Raw genomic sequence first — 27,491 nt, 5'->3', positions numbered from 1 at the left:
TTGCAGCAAGTTAGTGAATGACTCTTGACTTTTTCTGATGCCAAATATGCATGCAGAATACACTGGAACCCCTCCACCTATCCTCCAGGCCTGCATGAAAATTGTCCCTCCCTGGAAAGCTGCACTCAGTAACTCCCCACCCTCTTTGTGAAGATGTAGGGCATTATGGCCAGACAGCACAAAAAGGCTTTCAACTGCCTTTGTAAGTGGTGAGAATTTCCTGATGGGCTAACTGAATGGGTACATGCAGTAAGTATGCTGCAGGTCAGCACCATACAGCAACTCTCCTGAACTGACTAACTCTCAGAGTGCATCAGAAAAAAGGCAGCTGGAGAAAAGAGTTCACATTCTTTTAATTCAGGCTGAATCCTTGAGGCTACAAAGTACACGTGTCCAAGTTGGGGGCCACTTATCTTTCAAAATGGTAGAAGGGAACAATTCTTTGTGCAAAGCACTCTAGTCCCTGTCCATTTCTTGGATTAAAACAATAAACAGAGAAAAAGCTCAGTGACTTTCTGGCTAGCAAAAATAAATCCCACTCAGCCTCAGTTTCTGAGGATCAATCCTTTCAATGAAGAGTACAGGCTACCTGATTAGTCAGCACGATTCATTTACCCTTTTAGAAAATGCGACTTCTTAAATATTTGACTCCTCTAATGGATTCTGGGCAAAATTTCCAAACTTGGCTGCCTAAAATAAGGCATCAGAATCCCTACATAGGAACCTAACTCCATGGCCTGATATTCAGACTTGTTGTTCCCCTCCCCCCACAAGCCCCTTAACCATGTCTCCATTCTAAAATATTGAGCATTATATTTCATTATTAAGACACAGAACGTAAAATACAAACTATAATGCGCCGCATTCTCACCATCCTGCTATAATGCCCTCCCTGTTCTGTTTAAAAAATATCCTTACCTTCTCCCACTTTGATGTAAATGTTTCTCGATATTTTGAGTTCAGTGAAAGACGTGACTGCTCGATATTCCTTTTGGGCCCACTGTAACAGATGTTCATTTCCCTGAGGGAAAGGCTTTTCCTTGGTTTCTGTTGCCAAGGAGAAATTTCCCTTCTCAAATTGAACAATGGAACCTGGAGATACCTGATGGGAACAAAAATGTATTTTTAATATGACACATTTACCTAGTACAGAAGTATAATTTTTTTTAAAAAGCCATTTAATCTGTCACACAGAAATCTGTTCATTGCAAGTGATGAAGTGACATGTGCCACCACTGCTCTTAACTTAAACTTTGCATGTTTTAAAATCTGCTTAACAGACAATTTTTAAAAACTGTTTAGACACCATGTAATCATTTTAAATATCACATGATCAGAAAGAACACAAGGTCATGCTTGTCCAGGTTAGCCGAAGATAATGGCTGAAAGCCTCACCAGATGAGAACACCTTATTTTATTAAAGAAAAACTCATTTTGTTGCTTTCTTGACAGGAGCATGTGTCTGGAGGCTTGAAATGTCTGGTCCAAAATGTAAGAGGAATCATACACCTTTAGAAAAGAGCTTACAAATACACTACACTATCTGAGGCCCTGATGGGCAACCTAACATCTCACTCATAACCACTTTAAAAATAATGAAAACTGAGGAATAGTGCATGTCACTATAATGAGGATATGTGCAAAAGACTTGGGATATTCAAATATGTCGGCTGCAGAAACAGAACAGAGTGAAATGAAGAATGAGAGCCAAATAATTCTTAGTCGTGTCATGGTAAGGCCAAGCAACCCCAAGGACTTTGGTGGAGTAGCAATGGAGTCAATCTGGAGCAGGTGAGATCAGAGGGCCAGATTCTCCCCTACACTGGGCTGCTTTCTGCCATACTGGTGGTGAAAAGCAGCCCTAAATCCAGCATTACAGCCCAAGGAAGATCATCCCAGTCCAGGGGGATCATCTGGTGGCACAGAAGGCTGTCATATTGATCCTTTGGGGCTGGCCACTGGCAGCTAGTGTAATTTAGAGCATCTGTAGGTGGTTCTAATGTACATGTTTGGACTGGATCAGCGCACAGCTGGCTCAGGATTCGAGGAGCTCAAACAGCTAAAAGTCATCAATCCTAGACTGTATTTTGTGCTCGTTCAATGTGACTGATGATTGGGGCCTGATATCTGCTCCACGTGGTCTAGCAATGTTGGTCCTTCAAGTCCTGGTTTCAGCAGAGTCTATCCAGTCAAGTCTAATGAGAACAAGAAAGGGGGTGAGGGGGAATACAGGAAGATTGATAACTTTTCTTTCATGTTGTGATATCTCAGTTCAAAAAGGATTACAGCCTAGGAAATTTCCTTCTGTGGGAAAGCAGGAAACTCTCTGATGCTGGAGCAGAGCAAAGCAATGATAAGGGGAAAGAGAGAGATTTAAGATTTCTTCAGACTGTATATTTTCCATAGCAGTATAAAAAATGTTTGCAAGGATATACTACTCAAGTCTTGTTATACCCTAGATAATTAAATCAACAGGCCATTGGTCCAAATAATCTGTTCTGAATGAAAACACTTTGCTGAATTAATCCCAGAAGACCTAGACATGTCTTATAACAACACTGGATGTATGGCTATGCATAAAGCTGAGCTGCAATTACATTTAAACAAAGATTTAGATGGTGGCAGTATGATCAAGCCCCAGCCCGGGAGGGAGATGGTGACTCCAGAAGTCTCCTCACTGCTTTGAAGGAGTAAATTGCAACAGGTCTACCACAGTCTATCACACACTCTAGTGCTGCAGAGAGTGTTGGTGGGGATAGGAGGTGTAGAGTCTTGACTCCGCCCCCTGCCCATCCACCATGCATGATTGGGGGAGGGGTAATGTAGCTGCTGTGCAAAGCTGGAAGTGGCAGTATGATGTACCAGTGCAAGGGAGAAAGGGGGTGCACTTTTCTGGCTTACACAAGCAAACAAAACAGGCCACACTCTTGCACCAAGAGAACAGATATTTGATCATTCATATTGCTGCAACATGAACATCTTTTTACTGCATTTCATCCTGCACTCTTCTTTTGATGGAATGTACACGCAGTCTGGTTTTGAATTGCAAGTCTAATGAGACTTCAAGCATTATAATCAGAGCAATGAATAAACATCATAATCTCTAACCTATCCTGCGCATTATTTATACACATGCTTCTTCAGAATAATAGCCATTTACATCTGTCTAGATTATAAACAGCAAAATACATCAACAATGAGTTCATCCAAGGGAATAAACTAAAGTCGGTTATTTTTACAACATTAAGCATCCATCATTGCAAACCAACAGCAACTCGTTATTAACTTTACTGGAGCTATTGTTAAAAGTACTAGTTTGGGACATTGTAAACCAACCTGCTTAGAAAATACAAATGCCCATCAAAGCTGAGAAACAGCTTGTATGTTCTAGCATGTTAAACTCTTCTAAAGTTCTTTCCTACATCCACTGATATTTGTTAGTATTATCAATCATTTTTTGCGAGGACACACTGCACAGATCACATAAACTTCTCTTTTTTGAAGAGAGAAGACCCTTGTACTTCAAAGTTCATTTTGACCAGACCTGTCACAGAAAACAGCTTAGGAATCCTTTATCCCTCTGCCAGAATAGTTTTAAAGTTTAGACTAACATCTGTTTCAACTCTGGATGATCTTTATTTGTTGCTGTTCATATGATTATCATAAAATATTTTCATAAAAAGATTATATTCAGCACAACATAAGATACACGAGTTTAGCACATTTCTGAAGCAAGAAAGTAAACTCTGCATACCATAGGAAAAAAACAGTGAGGGACCAAAACACTCTGTCTAAAATGTATTTGACAATTATGGCTTGATTTTCAGAGATGTTGAGCACCTGTATGTCCCCATTAAAGTCTGTCTACAGTAGGATAACCCCCATTCTATGGTTTTGGGAAAAGGCAGCAACAAGTAGACATATCCTAAATAGAAAAGTACAATTTGTTTAAAGAATCAATCATTTTATAATGCAGATTTTGAAATCCACCTTAAATTGGGGCCAAACCCATTTCTGGAGAAATTCCAGTGTCTGATATACAACTACACTATAGATTAATTTGACCCAACGCATCTCTAATGTATGTTCACATTGCATATTAAGGTGTAATACAAGGTGCCTTACAAGTTTTAATCTAGTTAGCACCGGTAACAATAGTAGTGATGACATGGTGGCACAGGTTTAGTGTGGACTAACAATCCAAATACATGCCTGCTGGGCCACAAACATTGCTGGAGCTGGGCCCCCAGACCCTGAATATTGCTGGAGCCTGGGCACCACGGGCCCATATAACTTGCTGCCCCTGCCATGTCTAACTGCATAGGTTTCCTCCTCAGAATTCATTTGATTTTCTATTTGTTTGCTAATTGAAACTTGAAAACGCTCTGAACATTCTTTGGCATGACAAATGTCTTCCTGTGGGAATGAAGCTGACAATAAGATCTAAAGATCCTGCCTCTTAGTAGGAACAAACTGAAGGACAGAAGGCAAAACAACTAGCAAATGTAAGGGTATATTATAGAGTGGAGATGTTAGATAGCTAATCAAACATCTTTAAATACACATTAAGCTCTCCGTTCACTTTTTAAAAAATCATGCACAAAAGTTTGCATATGAAATTTTGGTCCCACTACCAGATTTGAAAAAGAAAAGCAGAACTCTGCTTTGTCTGCCAGTGCTGGGATTTTTACTACAAGGACTTAAGGCTAGGTTAAGTGAGCCAACCACATTATTTTTTTTGGACTGGGTTCAACAAACTCTTCCAAAAGAAAGAAAGAAGAAAAAAAAAAGCAACCATCACTTTGTTTCAACACCTGCCTTTGTACATTAACTACTTACCCTATAGAACCAATCTCTCTGAAAGCAGCCTTACTCCTTAAAGCACCCAGGACACGCAGGTGCACTGAAATTAAAAGTACCTCATTTAATTAAAGATATTTATAGCATTTATCTGAGCGCTACACAGTTCAATTGGTTGGCTAGCAACACACCGTGTCAGGCATGCTATTGTCTTCTCACTCCATCTCCTTATTTACTTGGTGGCTTCATAGTCATAGGGTGGAAAAAGTATTCCCGCACACTCTCTCTTGCTGTTGCTTTTGATATGGTGATTTCTAATGCCCTCAGTACTGCTGCCACCTTTTCTTCTCCTGTTGAATGCACTGAACATTCTCAGGTGATGGAGTGAAGGGGAATTTCTCAAACTTGACACACTAAGTCTGGAAAAACAGTATGCAGGCCCAAAAGATACTGATGAGGAAGGTTACTAGTCAGAGAAAAGAAAGTGTTTCTAAGGGCTATTCTGCATTTCAAGTAAATGAGAAGGGCAGCTGCATCCTTTTCTCCATGCAATATTCTCATTCTCTCTCCCCTCCTCCCCCCAAATATCCATTCTTGGGGTTTGGAGAGAATTTCTACAGAAAACAAAAACTATTTAGGAAAAGATATTGTCTTACTGCACACTCCTATCCAGCAGCAGCATATTGGTCACAGAGGGGAACTCACACTGCAACAGGGATTTCCTTTCATTGTCCAGAGACAAAAAAAACATGTCCTTGATCCTAAAGAAGATCCTGTATATGTCTCTTAAGAGAGCTATGCAGACTTATAGAAAATGTGTCCTTGTAATGCTGCCAAGGTCCTTTTGTGCTTGACTTATCTTATGAGTGAGTGCTTATTATGCAAGTAATAGCGCCTCAGGGGCAACATTAACTTGAATACCCCATTTTAAACAATTTCATAAATATTCCATTGGTGAATGGGAACAGTTTACACATTCAAGATGGTTCCTTCTGCCCCCACAGGTTAGTTATCTTAGTGGGAGATTATCTATATTAATCATATGTAGCTAGCCATGCATGTCACATTAATTTATCTGAATGGGTAACAATATTCTAAACTGACGTCATGTTTAAATTACACAACTGAATGCACATAAAGATCAACAAACTAAATAAGCCAGTTGAAGGCTTCTGACAAAGTCTACTAGAATTTTTCTAGGAATCTGTTTCTATTTAGTAGGAAGAAAAGAAGGAGAGAATTAAGATACAGACATGTAAGTCATTACAGCTGCCTGGTTTCCATTGGAATCGATGACTAACACACCCTGTAGTGATTTATTATTTCTACATTAATCACTAGGCTCAGTTAGTGGGATGCAGGAGCCTTCTCCCCATTCTGCAAACTTCCACGGGCTACAGCATCAGTTTCCTGTGGCATAGTAAACCTAGCCACTGAAGCAAGAGAAGAGGGGGAGGAGCCATGATGATACAAGGGAGGAGGATAACCCTGGATGCCAGCTCCACCCCTTCTAATTTCTCACTGGAAGAAGGTGGTGGGTGAAACTGCCATCTGGGAACACATTTCACTCTCCAATACCAATATGGCTGCTCCTCTTTACCTTCACGTCTTGGCTTAGTGTCAGGTGCATATATGGAGTGGCGGTCCTAAGAGTCAGGCTTCCTGTCACCTGGCATTAGCTGAGGGGTGGGACTTCCTATAAGAGTGAGCCTGCTTGACCAGTCATAGGAAGGGCAGAGACTTGAGGGGATACAGGGGAAGTAGGGATATGGGCAGGGGCTCTTCACACCAGCCATATGAAAAGGCCTGGCTATAGTATAAGGTAGGAGCTACAGCCTAAGAGGCCTGAAGAAATACCAGGCAGCAGGACCTAGATTTTGGAAAGAACTGTTGAGCCCAGCAAGAGTGTGAAGTAACTGGAGTGGGAGAAAGCCATGTTTTGATTTAAGTTGACATTTGACGATATTGTTTTAATAAACTGATCCCAAGGAGTGTAACCTGACTCAAAAGCAGCTGGATGCAGAGTCCTGGAAGAAAACTGAGGCAGGATGCTAGATTGGGTAAAACCTTGTTACACTCACGCTGAAGAATTATGTGGCAGCATAGAGAGGCTTTTCCAAAGATTCCTGCCTGGCTCAAATCCAGACAAAGTGATACACAATATAGCTGAAAGGTGTTTGCATATTATAAAGTTCAGAAAAATATCTTGGGATGTCACTGGCACTGTAATATATAGATATGTTTGTCATGTGCTACATAATTGTGCAGCAGTTTGTGTAGCTTAGTCGAATTGCTGCCTCTCCTTTCTCTGATTCCTTTGTGAAACAATTTTAAAATGAAAAATCCAGTTATTTAAAGAAATACTAGTGGAGTTTTAGGCTTAGATCTGATTTATTGTACTGTAAAATTTGATCTGATTTGGATAGTCCATCAGATTCTAAATATATATTTAACCTATCATTTTCCATCACCCCTACCCCCATAAATCCTTCATCTATTGCAAATAACTTTAAAAAAGCAACAGCATGAGTAGCCTGAGCTCCCACCTGATGTGCATGAAAGTAGAATAAGATCCCACTTTTGTAGCCCCTATAAAAACAATACTTTGTAGTATTCTGAAATTGTCTATGTGACAAAAAGTTCACAGAGCTATCATGCCAGAAAATTAAGCCCTACAGAAGTTACTGTATACTGAACACTGTTTTTAATTAACCCAGTGTATTATGCTGAAGTTATTTCAAAATATTTGTGTGGGAGACATTTGCCAAGTAGAAAAGGGCAAAAAACTGGAAGGATAGGGAATTATTTTCAGGCTTCTCAGTGGAAAAACAATGAATATTAATTGTAAATGTCCTTTTAAATTATTCTAAGCACAATTTCCCAACACTGAAAATCAGCTACATTTTCTTGCAATCATGGAAGGTCACTATTTATACACATTTATCACTAGTTATGGCATTTCCTATCTTATCTCACTCTTCTTCTAACTGAGTGCTTTGCTTACATCTGCAGCTGTTTAACAAGCGATTGGAAATTTAGCCTCCTGATTTCCCGTTAAATACTAGGCACAGGAAAACAAATAGCACTTGTTTTTCAGTGAGTTTTGTCAGTCATCCAAAATGTAGTGCAAACCATACAACTGCCTGTGGTTTGGTGGCAGAGACCCAAAATATTTGAGCCATATTTTTTTGTCAAGTCAAGAGAGTAAACCAACTTTTGGCAGAAATAATGAGTACACAGCTTTCCTCCTCCCCCTTCAGAAATGCATAAGTGACTTAATTACTAATCTTTATACTGGAATTAATTTATTTTTTTCACTGCAGTAAGTTTTTTTTCTTTTAAAATCTCAAGCCAACAGACATAATACAGTTTTTCATGTTTTTTTTTCCAACTTGTTCTATCCCCCTCCCCCTCCATTTTACTAACTTTACTGATATGAGTAATTCCTTTAAAGTCACTGGGGCTGCTCATGTGAGTAAAGCTACTCATTTGTATAAGTGCTTTCAGGGCCCATATCCCTTACTCACTAGGATGTCTTAAGTGCGTACCCTTCAAAGTAAGAGTTGTAGGATCAGGTTCTTCATAAACAGTTATAAATAATTACACATGATGATTTCTGCCAGAAAGTCACAAAGAACTGAGTATAAATTTTCAATGGCAATTTAATTCTAATTTTTGCACTAAGATGTTTCATTTTCCTAGCAAAGGTGTTCCTAGGCTTTAAAAGCCAGAGGGAGGGCTGCCACTTGTAGTGAAAGCATTCACCAGCTAAACAGTACCTGTAAAGCCCACCTCTTTGGCAGTTCCATAAAAACCATGGTTTTTGGCCAGGACATTTTTGCAACAAATCATTCTAAGCAACAACCACCACCAAAAAAAGTGGGTTTCTGTTGTTGTTGTTTTGGTTTTTTGTTGTTGTTGTAAAAGTAAACTCTTCTCCATAGTGTTTTTGTTTGGTTGGTTTTTTTTGCAAGCCTCCCCTCCACCCCTGAGCTGTAGCACAGGCAAGATGTTTTCTACAGGCTTTTGGAACGGCTTTTATAAATTTTCAGGCATGAGAATCTGACCAGCAACTGAATCTCAGTGATGTCCAAGACAACGCAGAGTGGGTCCAAAATTTGCATCTAAATTACCATAATCCGTTACGGATACAATATTAATTATTATATTAATAATATACTGATAGCATAATAATATTTAGCTCTTAAATGCAACTTTTTATCCAAGATCCCAACACATTTTGTCAAGGTGGGTAAATAATATAATCCTCAGTTTACAGATGGGGGAATGAGGCAGAAAGAGATGAAGTGACTTGAGGAAGATTACACAATAAATCACTGGACGAGTGGGAAACTTCTTACTCTCAGTCTGGTGCCCTGTTCACAGTACAACACTATTTTACCTATTTATAACACTACAATTCTATGAAGCATTATCTCACTTCAACTCATACTGTATAAAAGATTATATTAAAGCAAACTGAAGTTAACTATGTAAGAGGCATGGCTGAAGTGCATAGCACTCTAAAGAGGGTGCAGTATACATTACTTCAAGTGTAAATCATAGTAGATCTTTTGCCGTTTAGTAGTTTTCTATAGGATTTTAGTAATATTTTGGTCCACTGTTTGGCTTAACACATAAACAGGAATGTCTTGTAAAGAAATGGCTAAACTGTGAGCCACTCACATTACATTTTGAATAGACACTTTACCCGTCACTTTTCCCTGAATTAAACTATGTGTATAACAAGGCAAAAAAAAGTATTTTAATTGTTTTCCATGTGCACCAAACCATTCAGAAATGCTTTTTATATTTTTCTACCTTAAAGTATCTTGCAGGAAGATTTCTAGATAGATTCTTATGCTTCATAATTACATTTAAATTATACTAGGAAACAATGGATACTTTTCACAGTTCAAATTTCCTCCCAAAACAGTCAGGCATGATACAAAATCCCAACTCTAAGCATATTGTTGGAAAGTTCAGATTCTGATACTGGCCCGTCTGTATAATGGGCTACAATGGATTGAATTCCCCTGAACTCTGGGGAAGTCCTGCTCTGATCTTTGTAGCCTGAACCCATCTCCATTCCAAAGTGGTTCCATCTTAAAACAGCAACTCTGTGCTGTCTTCTGTTGGGTTCCTTGAACAAATTAATTCCAATTAAAAATTGAATACAATGTTCCACAGACAGGACCTGGCAGCACTATACAACGGCCAGAGCACCACAGTGGTAACAAAGAGACAGAGGTCTGGTCCTGGCTGTGCCACTGACTCACAACATAACCTTGGATGAGTCATTTACCCTCACTGTGCCTTACTTTCCCCATCTGTAAATTAGGGCTAATAGTGCTGATAACCTTTGTACAGTATGTGCAAAGGACTGTGTTATGTGCTATTACTGTTATCATCCTCTGCAGTACTGAGGCCATTTAACTAAAGTGTTTGGCTCAGGTGCTAGGTTTGCTGTTCTTTTAGTCACTTAAAATGCCATAAACTAGCCAGCTGAACATCTTTTCATGTCTTCATTTTCCTTACTGGTTGGTGATTAATCTCTAAAGAAACTGCAGATTGTATTAAAACACAGAAAGGCAATAAACTTATAATTGGGGTCAAAACAGTATATCTATTTGTTTTGTGAAATGCTTGAAAGAAAAGCTAGAAAGTCAGCAATTACCCCAGGGAAATGCTTCCATAGAGACAGACACAATAGTTATGACACTGCAGCAGTACGTGTGACTTACATTTCTGCTTTGAACATATAATTTGTGGAAATAAAATACAAGGAATTTATTTAAATTTGAAACCTGCTAGGAAAGAACACATTAGTAATTAAGATTCAAAATAATCTGTTTTCCACCTTAACCACAAGCTCAAGAGAAGTGAACAACAGAGATAAAGCTGAAGTGGTACACGGATAAGCCAAAATATTTTAAAATAAAAAGGACCAGGTAATGTATCCTTCATTCTACTCCTAACAGAACCTTGAGCTAGAACTGTGTCAGACTTTGCTGGATGTTGTGGCAAGAAGGAAGGGTGCCTTTCACTCCATGGGTTAGAAACATTGTGTATGTCTGTTCCATGGTTCACTTTGAAATAAGAATCACCCAAAGTACTTCCAAACGCTGCAGGCCAGAGAGGAAAGAGTGGAAGCCTCTAGGGTATGTCTTTCACTGCAGATTTAGCCTGGATGATGAGCACCGGGGTTAGCCTAGCCCGGCTGTGAGCAGCCACACTATGAAGCCACACCCAATTACTGTGTCCTCACTGGTGCTGCACTCCCCCATATGAGGCGCTAGAACTTCTGAGGGGCATAGCCTGTAGTTCTGTGTGCTGCTGTAAGCTGAGCTGCTCTGATTCTTTCCCAGTGAATTGTGGGCAAACTTGACTGTCCTTCTCAGCACATAGAGAGAATTGTGGGAAGGTATTGGAGGACTGACAGAATTCCAGTGATTTAGTCTACATCCTCACTGCAAAGTGGTTGGGTTCCCAGCCCAAGTGAAAGCAGAACCCAGGCTCTAACTCACACTCCGAGTCAGGGCAGCTAGACCAGGTTTAAAGCATCACTAAAGTGAGATGAGAGGTTTTTGTATGTGGACAGGCAGGGAGTTAGGTATAATATCTGGGTAAGACCCCAGGCTAACTGCAGTGAAGACATGCCTGAACAGTGAAGGGAGAGGAAGAGAATGAAATGCTGGGTTGGGAGGTACTGCAGGTCTCAAACTGTGGCAGGTTATGCTGAGTCAGTGATATGGCACTCTTTGGATGCAGCCATCTTCTTCTCCAGGTTCTCAACTTTTATTATAAAACAAAACAACCCCAAACCTCTATTCCTTGTGGCTAGGGAGAACACCGTGCATGTGGGAAGCAGGCATAAACTGATGCAGTGATTCCTAACTGCATCTACAGAGCACCTGCTATTCATCCCAGTGACTAAATTAGCTCAGATGCTTAGTGATGATCCTTTAAATGTCAACACTGGTAACTAATTCGCTGCTGTCCCACATGTGACTATGGAAAGGGAGGGTCACGCTCTGCACAGCCTACTGTTAGTAAAGTCTTTTTTTGGTGCCATGAAGTGGACAGACTTTGAGGACATTGGCCAGGATGGGCTGGGTCGAAATGGAGACACTGGGCTGCTACTTTACATGCTATTTTGAGTGTACATGAAATTAGCCATAAAAATGCACAGGATAGAGCTCAGTCCTGCTCCTATTGAAGCCAATCTGAATTTTGACAAACTTAACTGTAAGCAGGATTAGGTCCTTCAAAGTTTAACACATTAGGGGCTCAAACCCCCCTCTTCTCTTGCACCTTCAACGGGGCTTGAGGAAAATAGCAGCTCTTGCATTCCACTGAACACTAGGGTTACTGGAGTTTAGCATCACAGCTAGCCAGCTGCAGGGGGAGTACACAGTGCATCCTCTTCACCTTGCACTCCTGGTGGCATTTTACCTGAAGCACAATGACTTTCTCTGGACAGGGCACCACTGTACTGTCCACCACTGCCAGCTGTGCCTTAAAAGCAAAATTAAGCCCCAGATGGATATCCTGCAGCTATAAATAATGTTTACTTCTGAGATTATGATTGAAAATAGTAAAGCTGCAATTCTAATAGAGAAGACTCATCCTTAGACATTATCTCATATGCTAAAAATCTAATCCAAACAACCAGTCTGTTTCACTACAAATAGCAAACTTGAATGTCCTGGCAAACTGAAAGAACATGATTTACAAACAGTAGGTAGCATTTGGAGCTTGCCATATAAGCAGTGCTCCAACCTTTTGAGAAACACTAATGGCTTCGTTTGGTCCTTCCCAGCAGTGCAACAAAACCTCACGTCAGAAATAAACTTTGCATTGTACACACGAGACGCTCAGCTTATACATATTTGTATTTTGGTGACAGACCACACACTTAGCAGCTACTTGTAAGATGTCCTATTGCTCTGATGTTTTTAGCATTATAGTACATTCAAGACTTCTAATCAGGACTGGTGATATGTCCTAGGCTACACAACTTCTCAAACTAGAAGTACTGCTAGAGTTAATAATCACACAATAGGTAGATTCCACAAAACCAGTTTTTTTTTTTAAATTCACATAACAAGTAACTGGGCACTTTCCCAAACTGCTTTCCCATGCCACCTAATTGCTCCCCAGAGTCCCACACTGAAACTTGATCTTCTGTTAAGTTTTTTAAAGATACGCTTAAAATCCTTCAAAATGAATACCATTCACTCCACATGTGTTACAGAGCGGCAGAGGACTTGGTATACTTACGAAGAAAAATCTTCGGACTCCAGATGCCAATCTTTCTGTTTTCAGCTTCCAGGTCAGGGGCTGAGGAGAGTTCAGTAGGAACACCACAGGCTTATGATGAACGTGCACTGAGGAAATGGGATTCAAATGTAACGTGACCTGCAGAGCAACAGAAAAAGTTGTGACTATTTCCCTCTAACTGTTCAAAACAAAATGAAATATAAAACTCTGATTGAATAACAGGTCATCTTTACATACATTAAGGTTTCTAGAATTCAGACCTTCTGACCCAAGACTGATGGATTAGCCTACTCCAAAATTGTCAGTCTGTGTTAACATTTGTGTTCTGAAGTTGCAAAGTGCTGCAAAAGTGTTTAAGAAAACCTTGGCAAATGTTGATCAAAAATAGTGTGGGCAGAAGGTCAAACCACTAAACTGAGGGTTAGAGAACACAGAGATAAACCAAAAGAACTGCAACCTGCAAGGGGAGCTCAGATTTCTGATCTCTAAATGAAAGGCTGCAGAGGTTGTCTAGCAAGAGGCCTGAACATGCTGATATTGATGGGACTGAAATCACACCTGGGAAATACAAAAAAACAACCACCACCAAACAAAAACAAAATTACACACAAGAGGAACCAGTTCAGTAACACAAGACGATACCATTACACCAGCCCTGACCTTCCTAGAGAAGGGATTCCAACAGAAATCTAGGCCTACAAAGGAATACATAAGAAGAAAATTAATAGAATTTCCAAAAGGACCATGTGGAAAAAGGTATGGTAAACAAGACTTTACATTACAAAATAATGGGCTTTATAACGAAGCCCCTGTATGTCCCTAGACCTGCAGGGAACAAAGGAACAGAAAAAAATCATCATCTATGATCAACAGGCTAGGAACACAGCCAGTGCTCTATTCTTTCTAGGGAGAATCTCAATAGCAGTAGTAGATTGCTGCCTCCCTAAAGGTGGTCCCACAAGACAATGAAAGGAAAGTTAGATGACCCACATGGCCATCAACGGGAGGGGAGGTGTTCCACATAAAGATTAATAGGAGTGGAGTGCCCAAGAGACTATTTGTGTGATTCACACTCTGAAGAAGTTTGAGACTAGCTGGTATTCGGAATATCACAAAGAGCAATCAAATCAACTACACTGTTGCAATAAAGGTTCATTTTTTAGAATGGCTCTTAGTACAGTATATCTTACTAAGATTATAGGTAGGGTTCTCCAGCCAATAGACCTTGCTCTACCACTATATCCCACAAGCCTTTGCCACACAGATTACCAGCTTCCTCCTCTTCTCCCCAAGCCAGCAATGCCCACAGGTCACTGATCAATCTGTAGTGCCTTCTGCTGTCTCTAGAGCAACAGGATGTGCTGCAGAGACAGAGAAAGGTAGCTGGCTGGGGGAGCACAATATATTCATCTTGCTTGGAGAGTGAAGATCTCCACCCAATGACTGAGGAGATGAAATCCTCCCTAGACCTTTGATCACACTCAAATTCAAAGGGCAAGATGAGAGATGCAAGCGTGGCCAGCAACTCTGTCTGCAGGAGACAAAGAAAAGGATGAACCTTGCTGTAGACATTGAGTGGAGAGGATGAGAGCAGCCAAAAGGGAACACCCAGGGAAGAGACCTGGGGAGAATGTGTTATTTAGGGTTAAACCAAACATAACATAAGAACGTAAGAATGGCCATACTGGGTCAGACCAAAGGTCCATCTAGCCCAGTATCCTGTCTTCCAAAAGTGGCCAATGCCAGGTGCCCCAGAGGGAATGAACAGAACAGGTAATCACCAAGTGATCCATTCCCTGCCGAGGGGTTTGGAGTGCGGGAGGGGGCATGGGCTCTGGCTGGGGGTGTGGGCTCTGGGGTAGGGCTGGGGATGAGGGGTGCAGGAGGGGGCTCTGGCCTGGGACTGAGGGGTTTGGAGTCAGGAGGGAGCTGGGGCAGGGGGTTGTAGTGTGGGATGCGGGCTCCGGGCTCCAGGAGGGAGTTTGAGTGCGGGAGGGGGCTCAGGACTGGGACAGGGGGTTGGAGTGGGGGGGGGGGGTGGACTCTGGGAGGGAGTTTGGGTATGGGAGAGGGCTCAGGGTTGGGGCAGCGGATTGGGGTACGGGCAGAGGTTCGGGGTGCAGGCTCCAGGCGACGCTTACCTGAGACGGCTCCTGGAAGTGGCTGGCAGGTCCCTCTGGCTCCGAGGCAGAGGGGCCAGGGGGCTCTGTGCTGCCTGATCCCACAAGCGCCGCCGCCACGGTTCCCGGCCAATGAGAGATGCAGAGTCAGAGCTCGGAGCGGGGGCAGCATGCGGTGACCCCGTGGCCGCCCCTGAGCCTCAGAACCAAACATGCTGGCCGTTTCCGGGAGCCACACAGAGCCAGGACAAGCCGGGAGCCTGCCTTAGCCTCACTGCACCACCAACCGGACTTTTAGTGGCCCAGTCAGCGGTGCTGACCAGAGCCGCCAAGGTCCCTTTTTGACTGGGCGTTCTGGTCGAAACCCGGATGCCTGGCAACCCTATTCTTGGTGCCGTTTCCACCCATCAATAACAGCTGATTCTTTCTGGACCCTGTTGACTCTAATATACCCCTTTCCTACCCAGTAGGGTAGTAAATCTTAATTATAAGTCCTCCGTGACTTTTTAAAAATTTAAGAGAACACCTCAAAAAAACCTCTACATAGAAAAATTAAGAATCAGATACTTGATGCACAAGATTAGAAAATATTATTTATTAGCCTTGTCCTTTTTTTTTTTTTTTTTTTAAAGATGTACTCCCAGTTGATTTGAATAGGGAGTTCTGATTAGAAATTCATAACACAGTATATACCCTGTTACTAACAGACCTAGCAAATTCCATCTCTGCAGCACCTGGTAAGGGTCCACTGGAAAATAAGAAAATGAAGCTACATCATTATCTATATTTAAACTGATCTCAAACAACTGTGTTCAAAACTAACAACTAGAGTCCACATAATGAAGTACAAAGTTTGACTCCATCTTAGACTTTCTGAAGATTTTTGCTGGTCAGCAAAGTTGTGAGAGAAAAAAAAAAAAAAACGAACCACATTGCTGAGGCCGGACAGTCAGAGGAATTACCCTGACTGGATGTGCCATAAGAATTCTTGGTTATTATTCCAGTAGGTTTTGGTTGTTATTTCCCTCTTTGGTTTTTTAAATCATCATTGCTGCATCTGGCTTTTCCCCTACAGGCTTCAGCACATGGGGCCACCTGCCGTACAGACACAACACTGCCTTCTTTGCAACTATTGTGTGGCTCCTGGCTGGGATGACAAGACAGGGAGGAGCTACACTATATGTCACAGTCTTCCCACATTCCAGAAATAAAAGTGCATGCTGGTCCTTGGGAAAAGTCACAGAAAGTTAAAATTGAAAAGGAATTTTTCACAAGTAAAAATCTAACTTTTTCTGAAAATTCTCTCACACACACAAAACCAACACAATTTTGCATTGTTATCCTCTCCAAACAAAAAACAAATACACAAAACTTATCTGAAACTCGGTGTGGAAGCCTCTTAAACCCAGACTCCATGGAAATAAAGTGCAAAAAAATGTACACTTTTCTAGCAGACTCTGTGATGATGTTCCACCAGAGTGGATGGAATTCTCAAGCCATCGGGACCCACACTCTCAGTGTCATTACTCCTCAGGTCCCACCTAAGTCAGTGAGTCTCCATTAGGCCCTTATCCCCCACCTCCATTCCTGTCATTTGCTATTTTTTTTGCTAATGGGTCTGTCAGGTTTTAAAACCCGAATAAATAATCTAAGTACCAGCACAATGAGATTTCTACAATATATTTAATTTAGCTCTTGATCCACAGTCAGGTGTAGTTTCCTCCTATTTTTCTTTTGGGGCACACTAAGCAAATAACTTTTCCACTTGCCTCTCTTCTGTAACACTGTTGACATCATCACCATCTTCCCCATCCCTCTGCCCTGCAGCGTGGCAGCCATTTTTGATCATGTCACTCCCCTCTTTAAATCCTTCCACTGGCTCCCAAAGTGCTACTGCATCAAGTGTAAGCTATGTCAGCACATTCAAATCTCTGTGTAAAACTCTGCCTCTCTCTGCTTATCTGGCCTTGTCGAGCTTCTTGCCACTTTGGTTCTGCCAACTGTTCCCAACCTCTTCTGCTTGTCCATCAGCTTCTTGCACGACTGCCTCCTTGACAACGTTCCTTATGTATGGTACCACCTCCCTGAGCTCATTTGCGTACATCTAAGTCCCTCTTCATAAACCACTTCTGCCATGCTGCTAACAATGAATCTAGCAGACATGTATAAAAAGAACCCTATTTGTTGTTCCTCTTCCCCTAAACTCTGAGTGCCTATCTGTTCTTTGACTGTGAGCTCAAGGCAGGGACTTCCCCCTCTTCAAAGTCTGGTCAGTGTCTAGCATACTGCAAGTACTACATAAACAAATTAATAAAAGGGTATTTGACTATTTCAAACCATTAAGCCAGAATGTATTTAAGGAAAATGTTTGTAGAAGAGACAAGTTACATAGAAAGTTTTTCCTTCTTGTTCTCTTTTTGTATTTTGTCAGACTGAATGCTTATTATTATTAAATATTTATATTATGTAGTGCCAAGAGGCCCCAATAAGAATCGCAGCCCCACCATGTTAGGCTCTGTACAAACAGCTATGAAGACAGTGTCAAAACCTGGCTCCATTGAAGTTCACAGTGAAAGACCCAGGGGGCCAGAATTTCACCCATGATTTACCTGAAAGCATTAGGGAAGTTACTCTATTTTATATGATGCCTTATGAAGTGATACTCCCCCATCCATCCTTCTAAATTTAATTTAAACTATTTATATGTGTTACATTTTTGTTGCATTCAGCATCATAATATCTTAGCCAACAGCTATTAAACAGGCATCCTCCGTTTTAGATGGCACTTTTAATTCTGCCTGAGCACTTGAGTCAGACAATATCAACATAAAATAAAAAGTGAATAATTAAATGAGGCAAAGAGCTATTAGGTCATCTAGTTCATCTACCAGTCAGCTACAACATAGTTTCTATTGCTTTCTCCAGCCTCCTTTTAAAATGTCCTAAATGATGGAGCTTTCACCAATTCCCTTGGAATATTAATAGTAAATAAGCACGTATGTCCCAGTATCCTCCCTTGATGAAGGTTTCACTTGATTACGGATCTATCACAGTCAACATTTTCATAAACATTAATCTAACATTTCTGGGCATGCTTTTAAACAGTCCTTTCGGTTAAGCTTAAGTCCCAGAAGCTTTGAATGTCAAAATAGTACTGTTCTTCCAGAATGTGTCTGCCTATCTCTTAGCCTCCTTTGGGTCACACTCACTCACTCCCCCAAGTAATACATTTCTAGGCACTAAAAGAATATTTTAGCTCATTCACGGACAAAATTTAACTTTAGGGCTATGCCAAAACACATACTCAAAAATGATGGCAAATTCATTAAAAAAAAAAAAATCGTTCTTGCTTTGGAAATTGTTCCAACAACAAAATATATAGTTGCAGATGGGAAATGATACATACAAATGTCTAGTTGTCAGGTCAGTTAGAATAATCATTTAATATATGCTGTAAAAAGCTTTAAAACTATTAAATAGGAGTTCAAAAAGATAGATGTGTCCCCTATAAAACATGTTATCAAACTAAAGCAAGTATTACCTAGCAAACAATATTTGTGTGGGTGTTTATGCATGTAACGACTGTCTATGCAGTTTGTAAAAAGCTTTTTTAAGGCCTCTATTAAACATACACAATATCTACAAGGTTAAGACAGCTGCAAAGGTTTCTGTTTCCCTGGAGATGATAGTTTCATGGAAGGCTGAATATCACCACAGCAACCAAACTACAAAAACAGTCCATGGGCTCCTGCCCCATTACTCTGGTAAAGCAATTTGTACTACGTGAAAGACTAGGGCACAAATGTTGAAAAATGATCAAAGTAAACACCGCTGTTAAAGTACCATTTTGTTTTGCTGACTTCAATGCATCAAGTCACAGATTCAGTTTTGTTATGAAAGATGAAAGTCAAGTGCCAGGGATTTGTAAAGTTGAATTAACTACTCTAGTGTGAAGGTCTTGCAATAAATTCATAGCACATTTTCCAAAACAACCATTACAAATCTGTGCTAATAGACTAGGGCAAAAATATGCTATTATATCAAGTTACACTGCCCATACTAAGACAGCTGTTCAGTAAAGCAGAAGAGAAAAAAAGAGATTAAACCCCAAGAGCGTACACCACACCACTTCTTCAAGTCACAAAAACTGAACAAGGTGCACTCAAGGAGGACTTAGGTGAACGTAATTACTCAGCTGAGAGTATAAAATTAATTCTTTTCCCTCTGACCGAATACAAATAGGATCTAAACTGCATTTAGAATAGATATAAGGAAGCATACCACTTTTCTTCAGTTCTGTCTATAAATACTTTGAATCCTGTTCAGTCAATATTCATAATTAATCATTATCCATAGGATACAAATTATTTTGATAATGCATACTAGTAAACAGAATTAATGTGATGAGAAGATCAGCCTATCTTAACATTCCACTAAGTCCTACTATCCAATATAAGCGATTCAGAAATTCTACAGGAATTCATTTGATGAAACATAATGCCAATGCACTGGCTACAATGGAGTTCCACCCAGGATGAATTACATCTATTGAGTAAATCATGATTTTAAAAACAAGGGATGTAGGATTATGTCATTTCTAGGGAAGTATTTGCTTTTTCAGTTGTTTGGGTTTTTTGTCCACAGGAGACAAGTCATCTTAATTTTCCTCCAAAAATAAAGAGAAAATATTCTTCAGGCAGGGATTGTAAATTCAAAATGGCAGCCACATATTTTATCCAGATTTTCATCTTATTTTTGTAAGATTTACTTTACTCTCTTTAAAACATTTTGGGTGTTACAGATATGAAATTAATAGGTTGTGTAGCAGGGTGCTGGTGCAAAAGCACCTAATTAGCCCCTGCCCAGTCAGCTCCAATCAGGGGAAGCAGATTGGGGCTGATGGAAAAGGCCTGATGCTGGCCTGAGGATTGGGAACACCTGCTGGCCTGACAAGCCAAGGGCTATAAAGGCTGGGAGGGAGCCAGAAGGCAGGGGGCAGCCAGGGAGAAGTCAGTCTGGGAGGGAACTGGAGGCCTCCTAGCTGAAGGCTGACTCTGCCTGTAAAAGAGGTGAATAATCCTGTACAGCTGGTATATAGACAGACACTGGTGGTGGGACAACTTTAAGTAAATAAAGACACAGATGTTGTACAACCCTGAAGCCTCTCTGAGCCTTATTGGGGGGCAGCAAGCGGGCCCCCAGGAAGAGGGGTGGGTTGTGGACCCTGTTACAGTTGCAATTTACAGTTTTAGGGAACCCTTAGGTTCTGAGAAACAGTGTGCCAAACTTTCAAAGAGAGGAAAAGTTCAGCACATGGTAATTACACTCATAGTACTGTATGTATCTGCACACATAAAACAAGCAATTGCATGTGCAAGTATCCATCTGTATATGAAATCCCATTCCACAGTTTCTGGTTTTCAGGTGTACTTACTTGATCTTACAAATGCAACTTAAGCACTAATTTTTCAAAATTTGGCCCAGAAAGTGAGATAGAGCGTGTCTGTGTACATGCAAGTCTGCAACAGAGATGACTCAATAAGACGTATATACCTGCACCCTAAGAGAAATTCTGCCTAGAAACTTCACAAAATTTTTCAAAATTTGTGATCAACTTTGAGAAAGAGAATACCGATTAACAAAAGCTTTTGTTAACACTTCCATAATGAAGCAAAAGGAATATTTGTCAAGATCTTCCTGCTTTCTCACTTGAAACAGTCATCTAAAATACATTCTTAAGCTAGTGTGGCGAAGCATCCAGTGGTTTTTATTTTCATTTTACCACTGGTTTCTGATGCAGTTAAAAATGTTAAGTAGGAAATCAATATGCACATATTGTTAGACTCATTCTTCTGAAACTCAGCTGTGTCCTTTAGCTACTACTTGGAATTGGGGGTGGTACTAGACACCGCAAAGCATCGCGCAGCTGACAGCCATGCTGTTACAGTGAAATCTTAAGTTAACAAAACTAGCAGTGGAGGGTGCAAAACGTATTCTAGGGGGCGCAAGCAGCTTTAGGGAAGAAAACTTACTGTGTACATTTTACCCACAGCAATGAATAACTAGCAAAACTGATTCCTCCAGACAGGTCAGGTCCTCAGATGGCGCTGTGCATTTTGACGGATTTCTGTTAAGCTTGCATAGCATTATACAAAGTCGTTACCCTCTATATGTTAATCCGTCTGTCATGGTGTACACATTTAATAGTAAGCATGAACCACAATCACAGTTTCACTTTTGCTCTTATTACAATGGATAGGAAAAACAGGTAACATGCAACGGAAAAACCCCAACTCAAATGAAAAACAAAGAAGCCGAAACTGATTCAAGTGAAGCACCACCGTCGCATATCTGTATATGTACCTGTGTGGCGGTGGCGGCGGTAGCAGCGGGGGAGGGGAAGGGGGAGGAAAGGAGGTAAATTACTACAGACACAAAGAAGGGGGGGGGGTGCAATCAAGTAAGTTTGAGAACCACTGCTCTAGAACTAAACAAACACACTAAAGGTCATATTCAGATCTGGTGTAAGAGGATGCAATTCCAGTAAACTTGCATCCTCTTACACTGGGTCTCAATTTAGACACACCAGCCAGCGGAGCAAAAAAGGTGAACTGCTAGCAGCAGTTCAGTACTGGATCATGGAAAAATAGGTTTGGATATAGTAAGGAACATACACTATTATAGATGTAGTAAAAACATGTACTATATTAAAACTATTCTTCAATACCTGGCAACAGTACTACGTACAACTAATTTTTAACAGATGTTTTAGTGTAGCAGAAAGACTTTCTCCTAAATAGTTTTAACGTTACACAACAATATTGATAGGCTCTTACTGGAGATAAAGTAGTTCAAATGCAACTTCAAAGGGCACCAAAGTTAGCAGAAGTGTGTCAGAAAGTTCCACACACAAACTGGAATTAGGAAGCATTCTCCATTTTACTTTATTACAAGTATGATAATTTCTGGACAGGACTTGTTCATATACATTTACTTTAGACAAAAACTGCTAAATCATTTCTTCTACTCCAAAGCATTTTTTTAACTACAGCTGCCAACTTGTTCAGATTACATTAAATGTAAATTAAATTATTTACACAAATATATAGAGAAATATAATATACACATTAAAAGAAAGGTCTTTCAAAGTGCTTCTTATACTCCTGACATATGTTACCTGTTGTGCCACTGGTGGGACAATTAGTAAGCGCTTCTCTACACTAGAAAGTTGTACCACTTTAATTGTGCCAGTATAGCTAGCGATACCACCCTTCCATACCCCAGTATGGACACACAATTATACCAGTATTAATATGCTCCATACAGTATATACAGAATGAGGAACAACTATAGTGATATAAGGGCTTGTCTACAGTGGCACAACTGCAGCTGCAACACTACAGTGTCTACACTGAAGCGTTACATATGCTGAGAGGTGGTAGCGAGGTCAATGGAAAAATTCTTCCATTGACTTAGCACTATCTACACCAGGAGTTAGGTTGACTTCACGTCATCACTCAGGGTGCTGCGCATTTTTCACATCCCTGAGCAATGTAGCTGAGTTGACCTAACTGTTTAGTGTAGACCAGGCCTAAGTCACCTTTATACCAGTCTAACTTCATTCACACTAGGACTTTAAGCATTATAATTATTTTGGTAAAAAGATCAATCCCCTAATCAAAACAGATATGCTGGTAAAACTTTTAAGGGTAGACCAGGCTTTAGTGTCTGTTATGCTCAGCTGCCCATGCTAATTTCACCTACCTATTTGCTACCAAGTCCAACTTATCCTGGACATATGGAATTGTAGTTTCAATGTGACCTTCTAAAAATAGGGGCGGCGGGAAGTGGTGGCCAGCACGTCCCTCAGCCCATGCTGCTTCCTGCAGCCCCCATTGGCCTGGAGCGGCGAACCGTGGCCAGTGGGAGCCGCGATCGGCCGAACCTGCGGACATGGCAGGTAAACAAACTGGCCCGGCCCGCCAGGGTGCTTACCCTGGCGAGCCGCGTGCCAAAGGTTGCCGACCCCTGCACTAGAGGATCAATCATGGTCTCACATGGTGTTTCATAGTCTGCTCTTTAAAGGGAAGGAACTCTTATTTTTAAATAAAAGACTAGAATTTTTACATTTTAGATATGTAAAAACATAGTAGAATTATATAGGCCTTTCCATTTAAAAAAAATAAAAACATTACATTTACTGAAAAATCCAATCTTAGTTACCAAGTCTTAATTTAATTCAAATACAGGTCTTCCCCAATTTTCAAATGTGATCATCCTTCCCCAATACCACAATCAAATCCATGTGGCTGGAGCCTCTCTCGTGTGGAGTTTCATTGACTACAGTGGGGCTCTGTATTAGCATGAGTCCAGTCACACAGATCTCCTATTGCAGGACTGGGGCCTACGTGAGCAATTTCAGTAAATAAGATGAAGAGACTATCTAGTAGTTTAGGGCTCATTTTTATAAGTTTGTATTAAAAATGGGGGGGGGGGAAGGATTAACCAAACCCAATGTTTTATAAGTAAAAATAAATCAATGAAAGCAGTTGTTAAATAAAAAATGCTGAAAATCCAAGCACAACACAGAACGATAAGTGCCAGAGAATGTTTCTGACCAGTCTTGTTTTGTTGTCCAAAGAACATGAAGTACACAAAGGAAGCAAATAACAGGGGGAAAGTTTTAGGTCTTGTCTACATGGTACGTTAGGCTACACCAGAGCAGCGTAAACTCTAGTGCACACTAGCGTTTTCTGCAATAACTGACCTAACTAACTGACATTGCTGGTGTGCATGAAAAGTTCCTGGTGCTCATTAATGTAGTACTTTTTAAAGGGGACTACATCAACATTTAAAATTTGTTTGATACACAATTAAGGACTTTAACTTGTGTACCTATTCAAATACATTTACATGTATGACTTAAGAGATGTGGAGCTCTGTTTTGTCAAGAATCTTTTATGAATAGGGTTCAAAGTGTTTCTAATATGTATCTTTGCTTTAAAGCACAATTCCACTTAAGAAAAAGCTTTGTTACAGAAAACTTAAGGCTCAGTTTAATCCACAGACCCCACATAGGACTCCAGATGGGTGGGAGAGCGGTACATCACTTTACAGGTGTGTCTCAGAGAGGCTCAGCATAAAATTTGGAATTCAGATTTGTGCTAGAAAAAAAACACTCAGGGTATGTCTACACTACGAAATTAGGTCGAATTTATAGAAGCCGGTTTTATAGAAATCGGTTGTATACAGCCAATTGTGTGTGTCCCCACATAAAATGCTCTAAGTGCATTAATTCGGCGGACCGCGTCCACAGTACCGAGGCTAGCGTCGACTTCCGGAGTGTTGCACTGTGGGTAGCTATCCCACAGTTCCCGCAGTCTCCGCCGCCCATTGGACTTCTGGGTTGAGATCCCAATGCCTGAATGATGCAAAACAGTGTCGTGGGGGGTTCTGGGTACATGTCGTCAGGCACCTCCCCCTCCGTCAGCGCAACGGCAGACAATCGATTCGCGCCTTTTTACCTGGGTTACCTGTGCAGACAACATATCACGCCAAGCATGGAGCCCGCTCAGCTCAGCTCACCGTCACCATATGTCCTCTGGGTGCCGGCAGACGTGGTACTGCATTGCTACACAGCAGCAGCTAATTGCCTTTTGGCAGTAGATGGTGCAGTATGACTGGTAGCCTTCATCGGCGATCTGGGTGCTGGCAGACGTGGGGCTGGCAGACGTGGGGCTGCATTGCTACACAGCAGCAGCCCCTTGCCTTTTGGTAGAAGATGGTATATTACAACTGGTATCCATCTTCATCATATTCCAGGTCGATCAGAGGCACCCTTCCACTCTGGGCATCTGATTCTTCATTTTGTCTCCTGGAGACTCAGCCTTCCCAATGACGATGATGGCTATCAGTCGTAGTATGCTATTTTCTGCCAAGCACCCAGAAGATGCCGAGGGCTATCAGTCATGCTGCACCGTCGTCTGCCAGCTTAAGATGTAAAAAATAGATTTGTTCTGTATTCATTTGCTTCCCCCTCCCTCCGTGAAATCAACGGCCTGCTAAACCCAGGGTTTTGAGTTCAATCTTTGGGGGGGGGCCATTCTGTGTGACAGTTTGTGTTTCTCCCAGATGCACAGCCACCTTTCTTGATTTTAATTCCCTGTACCTGTACGCCATGTCGTCACTCGCCCCTCCCTCCCCCGGTCCGTCAGATACTAGTTTCGCGCCTTTTTTCAGACCAGACGCCATAGCTAGCACTGGGATCATGGAGCCCGCTCAGATCACCGCGGCAATTATGAGCACTATGAACACCACGCACATTGTCCTGGAGTATATGCAGAGCCAGGACATGCCAAAGCAAAACCAGGACCAGCCGAGGAGGCGATTGCAGCGCGGCGACGAGAGTGATGAGGAAATTGACATGGACATAGACCTCTCACAAGGCACAGGCCCCAGCAATGTGGAAATCATGGTGTTACTGGGGCAGGTTCATGCCGTGGAACGCCGATTCTGGGCCCGGGAAACAAGCACAGACTGGTGGGACCGCATCGTGCTGCAGGTGTGGGACGATTCCCAGTGGCTGCGAAACTTTCGCATGCGTAAGGGCACTTTCATGGAACTTTGTGACTTGCTTTCCCCTGCCCTGAAGCGCCAGAATACCAGGATGAGAGCAGCCCTCACAGTTGAGAAGCGAGTGGCGATAGCCCTGTGGAAGCTTGCAACGCCAGACAGCTACCGGTCAGTCGGGAATCAATTTGGAGTGGGCAAATCTACTGTGGGGGCTGCTGTGATCCAAGTTGACAGGGCAATGAAAGACCTGGTGATATCAAGGGTAGTGACTCTGGGAAACGTGCAGGCCATAGTGGATGGCTTTGCTGCAATGGGATTCCCAAACTGTGGTGGGGCGATAGACGGAACCCATATCCCTATCTTGTCACCGGAGCACCAAGCCACCGAGTACATCAACCGCAAGGGGTACTTTTCAATGCTGCTGCAAGCCCTGGTGGATCACAAGCGACGTTTCACCAACATCAACGTGGGATGGCTGGGAAAGGTACATGATGCTCGTGTCTTCAGGCACTCTGGTCTGTTTCGAAAGCTGGAAGAAGGGACTTTCTTCCCGGACCAGAAAATAACCGTTGGGGATGTTGAAATGCCTATCGTGATCCTTGGGGACCCAGCCTACCCCTTAATGCTATGGCTCATGAAGCTGTACACAGGCAGCCTGGACAGGAGTCAGGACCTGTTCAACTACAGGCTGAGCAAGTGCCGAATGGTGGTGGAATGTGCATTTGGGCGTTTAAAAGCGCGCTGGCGCAGCTTACTGACTCGCTCGGACCTCAGTGAAAAGAATATCCCCATTGTTATTGCTGCTTGCTGTGCGCTCCACAATATCTGTGAGAGTAAGGGGGAGACATTTATGGTGGGGTGGGAGGTTGAGGCAAATCGCCTGGCTGCTGATTACGCGCAGCCAGACACCAGGGCGGTTAGAAGAGCACAGCAGGGCGCGGTGCGCATCAGAGAAGCTTTGAAAACTAGTTTTGTGACTGGCCAGGCCACGGTGTGAAACTTCTGTTTGTTTCTCCCTGATGAACCCTCCGCCCCCCCCTGCACCCAGTTCACTCTACTTCCCTGTAAACCAACCACCCCATCCTCCCCTCCCCCCTTCGAGCACTGCTTGCAGAGGCAATAAAGTCATTGTTACTTCACATTCATGCATTCTTTATTAATTCATCACACAACTAGGGGGATAATTGCCAAGGTAGCCCGGGATGGGTGGGGGAGGAGGGAAGGAAAAGGACACACTGCAGTTTAAAACTTTAACTCTTATTGAAGGCCAGCCTTCTGATGCTCGGGCAATCATCTGGGGTGGAATGCTGGGTGGCCGGAGGCCCCCGCACCGTGTTCTTGGGCATCTGGGTGAGGAGGCTATGGAACTTGGGGAGGAGGGCTGTTGGTTACACAGGGGCTGTAGCCAGGGCCGGCTCTGGCTTTTTTGCCGCCCCAGGCAAAAAAGCCTCCGGCTGCCTCCCCCCCCCCACGGGGGGGGGGGGCGCCCGGACCCCCGGAGGGAGGGCGGCGAGCCCCAGCGGGGGCTCCGCTCTCCCCCCGGTGGCCGGGGGGAGGGCGCCGGGGGGGAGGGTGGCTGGAGCCCTGGGAGGAGGGCGGTGAGCCCCGGTGGGGGCTCCTCTCTCCCCCCGGTGGCCGAGGGGAAGGCGCCGAGCCCCAGCCGGGGGTCGGCTCTCCCCCCGGCGGCCAGAGCGCCGGGGGCAGGGCACGGGGGGG

General features: G+C 42.4%; 1 protein-coding gene across 5 annotated transcripts in view; it reads right to left on the bottom strand.

Moving 5' to 3' along the window:
• The window catches only part of LOC113407191 (transforming growth factor beta receptor type 3-like), a 177,695-nt gene that overhangs the window by 46,271 nt on the left and 103,933 nt on the right, over positions 1-27,491 (bottom strand). For all 5 annotated transcript variants that reach the window (XM_026655334.2, XM_026655336.2, XM_026655331.2 and 2 more), the window contains exons 4-5: positions 13,084-13,221; positions 919-1,102 (exon numbers count right to left, since the gene is read on the bottom strand). In XM_026655334.2, coding sequence (XP_026511119.1) covers positions 919-1,102; positions 13,084-13,221 — 322 coding nt within the window. The remainder of the gene's footprint in view (positions 1-918; positions 1,103-13,083; positions 13,222-27,491) is intronic.

The sequence above is a fragment of the Terrapene carolina genome, unplaced genomic scaffold (genome assembly GCF_002925995.2).
Source record: "Terrapene carolina triunguis isolate 2854851 unplaced genomic scaffold, T_m_triunguis-2.0 Scaffold210, whole genome shotgun sequence".
Taxonomy (NCBI): domain Eukaryota; kingdom Metazoa; phylum Chordata; order Testudines; family Emydidae; genus Terrapene; species Terrapene triunguis.
The sequence above is the reverse complement of the archived record's forward strand: the minus strand, read 5'-3'. Positions and strand labels throughout refer to the sequence as shown.